The sequence below is a fragment of the Cyprinodon variegatus genome, unplaced genomic scaffold (assembly GCF_000732505.1).
Source record: "Cyprinodon variegatus isolate N-32 unplaced genomic scaffold, C_variegatus-1.0 Scaffold844, whole genome shotgun sequence".
Lineage (NCBI taxonomy): Eukaryota > Metazoa > Chordata > Actinopteri > Cyprinodontiformes > Cyprinodontidae > Cyprinodon > Cyprinodon variegatus.
The window spans coordinates 358,094-365,949 of record NW_015151297.1 but is presented as its reverse complement, the minus strand read 5'-3'; the positions used below and the strand labels follow the sequence as shown (position 1 = coordinate 365,949).

Sequence of the window (7,856 nt, the reverse complement as noted above, 5' to 3'; positions counted from 1 at the left end):
CCAAGAAGGGACCCAGAGCAGAGCCACTTTCCTCCCAATTGAGAAGAGTCCACTGAGGTGTCTTGGACATCCGCTTCCAATACTCCCTGGGAGCCTCTGGGAGCCTCCTTCAGGAGGAGTTCCAAGAACTTCCCACCAGGAGGAGGCCCAGGGACAGCCCAACTTTTTGCACTTCCCTTAAAGGAGCTGGAAAGGGTGTATAGGAGGGGGAAGTTAGAACAAAAGATCTATATCCAGCCGTTAAGCAAAGATACTGCTACATGGCTTTACATCTTATTTTAGGATTTGACCAATTAGATGAGCCCTTGAATGATATATTACCTACTCACAATTAAGTTGGAAAAAAGTTAACAAGTTAAGAAAAAAAGGTAAAAAGCTAATTGAAAAGTTAAAAAGTTAATAAGCCTAGTTTACAATTATATTTAGGTTTAACTAAAAAATGTAAGTGCCAGTATCAGCATTAATGCCTCTAAGGTTATGTTGTAGCAAATAAAATGTGTTTCTTTCACTCTCAGAGTGTTTTTCATAAATTTTTTATAGAAGCACTTTTGTTATTTTTCTTAATATATTCAGGCAACTTGGTGTTTCTTGTTATTACATTGACATTCATTTTTGCCATCCAAAATATTCATATTTTTTTAATGTTACAAAGGTGATAAGGTCTTGTCCTCATTCCAATAACACTATTGGTTTGAAATTTTCATTTTGAAAGTATTTCGCTAAGTGTCCTATAAAGGGTTAAACGAGATACTAACTAAATAATTTTTAAGGTTGTTGTTTACTTTTTCATGCTTACTATTTTGTCTTCTATGGTGATCCTGTTTCATGTGGGCTGATTTCAACTGTGGACGCTGACATTAGCATTGCAAACTTCAATACTTAAGGTGTCCTGTTTAAATCCTTCCTGACTGCCAGCGGCAGAAAACAAAGTAGATGTAACTTCTCGCACTCCACAAATCTACATCTGCTCTACACTATGCATGTTTCCTGTTTGGTACCTTACCGCCATTGTGGAAAACAACTCGTGAAGATGGACCAGCTAGAAGAGCGAGGTGCGCGAGAACGCTGGGACCCTTTTTCCACCTGGATCCCCGCTCTTTTTTGCCCTCATGTCCCTACGTCATCATACAAACTTGCCCCCACTTGTTCACCGCCTCGGTCGTATCTAGATCCACAGCTAGTTCATCATTTTTCCTCTTGCGTTGTGGCGTGGAATAACACAGCGCAGACCATGCTTCNTCACCGCCTCGGTCGTATCTAGATCCACAGCTAGTTCATCATTTTTCCTCTTGCGTTGTGGCGTGGAATAACACAGCGCAGACCATGCTTCAATAGTGAGCATAAATAAAAAATATCTGCAACAAACTCACTACCGACTAAGGGTGTGCAAAATAATCGTCATGACGATGCATCGCGATTCTAATTTTTGTGATCTACTGCATTATAAAAAAAAATATATATATGAGCAAATAAAATACATTAATGGTTGGCGTACATCAGCCAAATCAAGTGGAATACAACTTCCAGTCCGGCAGATGTCGCTACGGATGTGTTGATGCCCGCTGCCTTGTGTCACAAGCATTTCCGGCCGCGGGATACTGAGACGAGTCATTCGTAAACAAAATATGGAGGAGACTGAGAAAATTCGCCCCGCTTGGATGCATTTTGGCTTTAAAAACAAAGCATTGATATGATGCACGTAATTTGCAAAAGGACCACTGAGGCCATGTAAACGGCTCTGATTATCCTTATTTTGTTATTTTAAGTTTGATGAATCCTAAGACCTTTTTGTCAGTGTGTAATAGTAATATTTGTGTCCAGTATTTGTTCTCATGGCAACACCTCCAAAAGTCATTTCAATAAATACAGCTATGTATGAATTTAGTTGCTTTCAGTTATGTTTCAATTGAAGACACTATCCAGATCACACCCAGCCAGTCAGCCACTCGTAATGGCTGTATCTTTTTCTTACAGTGTTCAGTGAAAATATCGCAATGCATCGCGATGCATCACAATATTTCAAGTATCGTGATGCATCATGATAGAATCGCATCGTGGCATGTGAATCGTGATTCGAATCGAATCATGACTTCTTTGCAATACCCACCCCTACTACCGACACACTGCTGCATGAGTATAACCAGCCCTTTACTTGTAAATGCAAGGCTAAATTCACCTTTCTAGATTAACTCCTACCTTAGAGAACCTAAAATTCATCTCATCAGGTTAGTGCCATATCTGTTGTGTTGGCAATCAATAACTTTTAACTTAGATACCTCTATTGTTCAAGGGGAGCTCAGACTGCTATTTGGGACTCTCTAAAAATGGTCCTAAGCAGGTTAAAGGTCAGGACGGCAGAGGCAATGGGTTTGGAAAGGCACCTTTGAGTTGAAAGGCACTAAAAAAGTATGGAGCTTTGTCAACAAAAAAAGCAACGGATTGTAAGAAGGCTTGAAAATTAGTATTATAAAGCAAGAAGTTTGAGAAAAGCAGGTGTTTAAATAGTGTGTTCTTTGCTAGTTTAAACTAAGAAAAACATCTCAGTTTTTTCAGTCATAGTTTTTTTCCCCTGTTTTTATTTATTAATGTTGTTTCTGAGCCATTACAAAAGAGCCGCTTAAAGGAACCAGTCTATCTGTACATTATAATATTTTTATTTAGTTACTGTTGCATTCTCAGCAATATGAAAGCACTGAATAAATGTAGGGCATTCAAATTTGTGTTTGGGCTTATTTTTAGTTAAATACAAAAACGTAACAAAAACCTTTAAATCCTGTAACTGCAGGTTCATCATACCCAACCCTTATATCAGGGGTAACCAATTAAAAATCAGCGGGGTCTGAATGAAGAAAATCATCCACCAGCAAAGGTCTGGAGACATTTTTAATGATCTGTTACTTTAAACAGAAATTTTCATTATACAATTGTAAAAAAATAAAGACATTTTTTAAATTAGGGAACAAGAATAGTTAGGTACACAACTTCCTGATTCACTTAAAAAACAAAAAAACCTGAACTGGCCTTTTTTCTTTTTCTTTTTTTCTGTCTTAATGAGAGCAGTGGGCTTCAGGCTGCCCTGCAAAGCTTTAAATCTGGGTTTGAATGAAGACAAAGACATTCTAAAGCACATGTCAAGGTGCTCATTCTGAGCCTGGATCAATATATTTATTTTTGATTCTGTTCATGTGGAGAATCCTGCTTCACAGCAGCAGGTTGAGCCAAACATACTCTAAATGTTCAGGCTTCGCTCCGGTCTGGCCAGGTCAAGATCCGATATTGCAATCGCATCAAACAGGAAAAATAACGGCGAGAAGATCCAGGTTGTCCAATTAAAATATAGTAACAACAGATTGGTAACTACAAATTAGAGCATAATTCTTATATATTTCAAAAAACTGATGCAAAAGATTGGATGCAAACTATTGGTACTTCAACAGACCAGGAAGCAGATTTCTCCTCTCCATTAGAAACTGCACATAAGCTGAATGCTGATGGGGATTTTTTAATATGCAATTCTAAATTAGGCGTGTATTTCTGCTTGCTTTGCTATTATGAATTTAATGATAATATCTAGCATGCTCTCCTCGAGCTCCGAGGATAAGTCGGAGCGCAGGAATACGGGAAGAACAGCGGAGTCTGTAGGCCAGGGGTCACCAACATGGTGCCTGCGGGCACCAAGGGGCCCTCGAGGACCACAAGGGCTGCCCTTAGAGTCTTTTGAAAATAGAACAACAGTGAGCTACGTTCGAAATTTAATTGTATTCTGTTGCTCTTCTTTTTTTAATAGGGTTGTAGAACATTTTATCATTTAATATTATATATGGAATTTAAGCATTTATAGAGATTTCAAAATGAAAATGTTTAAAAGAAAATTATAACTTTAAAGAAACAATAAAGATATTATTATAATGTATGAAGTTTAGGTGAACGTTGACCCTTGCCATTCATAGGTCAGTATTGGTAGCCCTTCCTGTGACTCAGTGCCCCTGAATTAGCCCTCAACTGTAAAAAGGTTGGTGACCGCTGCTGTAGGCTTTGCTTGGCAGGAGGTCTGGAGCAAAGCAGGGTGGAGTAGAGACTGAGGATGTGGGATTTCAGGGTAACAGGAGAAGCAGCGCAAGTGATGTTTCCGGACTGCGGTCCGCTAATCCATGACCTCTGCCTTATAGTGTCCCCACCAACTTTCATTACAAAGTTACACCCTCGGTTTACAGCCATAATGAACCAGAGAAAGTGCTGCAGCTAATGAGTTTTCTTAACTTGTCAGGTTATTGAGGTTGTCTGACATTTTCTGGACTTCTTTTTGTGATAATGCATTAAAATTCTAACTCTTTTTTTAAGGATAAAGTCAAACATTGAATGCCCGACCCAAACAACATAAAATTTTAAGTTTAAGGACTTTTTAAAGCTGTATGCATGTGAATGGCTACCTGAGCAGATAACCTTACTAAATACATGTAGACAAAAAACTAGAGGCAAGTTGTGAATAACAAGATCTTTAAGACCACTAAACTAAATCCTTCATTGCTCTGAAATTTGCTCTCCATGTTTTCAAAATGAAACATAAAAAAATAAATAAAATAAAAAAAACCACCATAGTAAGGTAGAGTTTTGCATACATTATTTCAGATTACATTTCCCACTGTAATTATGAATTAATCCATTTACCCAGGAAGGTAAGTGCAATCTCTCATTGCTGGAACCTCTGATCTCAATTGAAGACACAATTAAGACTTAGAAACTAACAAATTAGGGAGATATTAGATCCACTTGGATCTGATGATATTTTTAGAATAAAAATCTTAACCACTCAAAGAGCAAATGTTCACAGAAACACCTTTAAGACTCAGTGAATTGAAATAAAACAGAGGCAAGATTCCATGTTCTTTATTTGCTAAGGGCGCAATGCTTTTTTTTTTGTTATATTTCTGTGCACAAAAAAAACCTCACAAAGTGAAAGTCCACATCGCGACTGTAGCTCCAGAATTCAACGTCACACCATGGCCAAAACAAAAGTCGGCAAAAAACAGGGCGCAGAACTCTGTACAGTCAATATCTTCTTTAAAAATAACACAAGGACAAAAATGTTCCTCTTAAATCAAATTCTATTTTTAGTGAAATACAACAAAATAAATTCTATAAAATAAGAGCAAAAATATTTAAATATAATACGGTGGGCAGAATATTTTCATTTGCAGGAGTATTTGGTATGTTTTAGACAAAAAAGAAATTCAAAAAATACACGCATTCAAGTTACCAATTAAATACAGTATTTACTGATGTTTACCTTTTACTCCTACAGAATTACAAGTTAGCTCAAGTTGCAACAAGATTAACCGGCCTCTTAAAAAAACCCTGCTGTGGGAGCTTCACGCAGTGGAGCGAGGAGAGCGTGGGGGGGCCGGCGGCTATTCGGGATCGTCCCCTCCCAACCGCAGCCGGACGCCAGCCTGACCCAGCTCCACGGAAGAGAGGAAGCTGATGGCCGATGAGTCCGTCTACATCTATGCTCTATAGAAGAGACAGAAGCAAACCACACGGTCTAACACACCAGAGAGCCCGCTGCAGCAATCCTGTTGCATATGTTTGTGTTTCTGTATTCCTATAGATGAAAGCTAAGCTGTCTAACCCACCAAAAAAAGACTGCCAAATGTGGAGTTGGAGGATTACAATGTGCAATTGAAAAGCCACTTATACATTGGTTTGAAAATACCGCCCTCGTTGTACATAGGGGAAGATGAGTAGAAAACAAAAGAAAAAAAAAACCTAAGGGTAAACAGCACCCCCCTGTGGAGGTTTGGATTAAGAACAGCTTCAGGTTGTTATGAACACAAGTCTTCCCTTGGGCTACACTAATCTGGTGAGAAGCCATGCTAAATGTTACAGCATTATTAACTAGAGCTTCAAAAAGGTCTGAAGTAAGAACCAGAACAAACAAACAGGGGGAAAAAAAGAAAGGCAATGAGTTTCAGAACAATGTTGCATCACTGCTTTTTCACATCAACCGAACACCGTATAAAGTCCACCCAACCGTTCCTTATCTCACACTAAAACAAACCACAGCTTGTGAGTCGATTTGGCATGGGTTATAAGGTTGCCAAGGAGCTTAAGTAGAATTATTAGAATTATGATAACAATTAGTCCTTCGACAAGTTGAATGACCAGACGACGTCCGATGGCAGGACAAACTTTACTGCAGAGCATGGGTGATAAAACAAAGAGCAGGAGTTGTTTCGTTTTTTTTTATTTTTTTAAGTTTTTTTAAAGTTTTTTTTGGGACCTTTTCTTATTTATAGTATCCATTTTGTTTTTCATATCTGCAACGTCTCCCAACAGCAACCCACACCGAGTTAAATGCTACTTGGGAATCTGAACAGTCAGAAACATTAACATACTATTTACACCTTTTCGTTGTGTAGATAAGCGCATCAGCATCGTCGGCTCTGGGTAATTTTTGTTTATATTCAAACTCTTGTCCGCTCCTTCGCCTCTGTAGTCGCCAAGCAGGCCCCCTGTCACGCGCTCAGGCAGCTCCAGGCCAGGGAAGAGCACCTCCTACAGGCGGCCTGGAGAGGGGTGGTGGTGTGAGGCCCGGCTCTGCCCTGGCCTTGGGGCCGGCGAGAGACAGACAGAGAGGCCCGGCGAGGTGCCTGTTGACCGAAGGATGAGAGGAAGGTGAGCAGGACGATGGAGGCTCGAGGCACAGCAGAAGGGATGGGGAGGGGCGAGGTTACTCCTTAGGCGGGGCGGGTGCTGGGGTGGAGGTCGGGGCGGGGGCAACCTCCTCAGTGCCCTCCCAGTTCTCTTGTGCTCGTGGCCCCGAGCTGGGAGCGGTACCGGGGCCGGGAGTCGGAGTCTGGGTCGGGCCTGGAGTCGGCGCGGAGGCAGGACCGGGACGTTGGGGGTTGTTCATGTGCTGAGCAGCGGGCCCGGTGTACGGCTGCCCATGAGGGTGGTTGTTCTGTTCGAGAGGAGAGAATGGACCACAAGTCAGGGTGTGGTTTAAAAGAAAGAAATAAATCAACAGCTATGGCGTTTTAGGAGGCAAAATCAAAGGGAACGTTTTCATGATTCTATCAACTTTTTCAGACGGGATGAAAAGTCTCCAAAAACCCAGTTTTCCAGGCCTTACATTTGCTGTCAAACCAACTCTGGGTCGGGTAGCTCTTATTCTTTAACTTCCAATGCTCTCATATGAAAAACAAAAAAAAAACAAAAATCAACCTCTAAAATAAGCTATAAAAACCAGAACTTAAACTGGGATTAAACCATTAATGGTAATTAACAGCAGAGTTCTGTAAGACACAAAATTCTTATGAAACCAGAAGTTAAACTTTCAAAGTGTAATACATAAAAAACTGAAATACACACTACAATGGAAAAAATCTAATTAATTTTTTCTTAAAATAAGTGCATTTATTCTTGGATTGAGGAGTAAAAAAAGACATTTTGCCAATGGAACAAGACATTTTTTATTTAAAATAAGAAAAGACAATTGCATTGTCTTAACTCAAGTACATATTATCTATTAATCTTATATTCTAGAGTAAAAAATGGCAAACTATCTCATTCACCTACTCAAATTAAGGGTAAATACACTTAAATTTAAGAAATTTCTACATGGGTTTTCCCAGCTTTCTGTTAAAGGAAGAGGTGTTTTCCAGCATCCCTGTGTGTTTATTGGCAGGAACCATGGGAGTTTGTTTTCTTTTTCAATGTAAACCAGGGAAATTCCTCTCTAAGTTTGATGGTTTCTTCAGAGAGCATGCTGTCCATTTTTCATCAGTTACATTTATTTTTTTTTAACAGTCTAAATCAACCTAACCCTAACTTTAACCGATAGATGTTTAAGTTAG

General features: G+C 39.6%; 1 protein-coding gene across 6 annotated transcripts in view; it reads right to left on the bottom strand.

Annotated features, from left to right (window-relative positions):
* Nucleotides 1-4,765: 4,765 nt before the first annotated feature.
* Nucleotides 4,766-7,856, bottom strand: part of usp9x (ubiquitin specific peptidase 9, X-linked) — a 41,466-nt gene continuing 38,375 nt past the window's right edge. For 4 of the 6 annotated variants that reach the window (XM_015397212.1, XM_015397208.1, XM_015397210.1 and 1 more), the window contains one exon: nucleotides 4,766-6,961. In XM_015397212.1, the coding sequence (XP_015252698.1) occupies nucleotides 6,731-6,961 (231 nt within the window). In that variant the 3' untranslated portion in view covers nucleotides 4,766-6,730. The remainder of the gene's footprint in view (nucleotides 6,962-7,856) is intronic. The other 2 variants (XM_015397209.1, XM_015397211.1) reach the window with 1 other exon arrangement.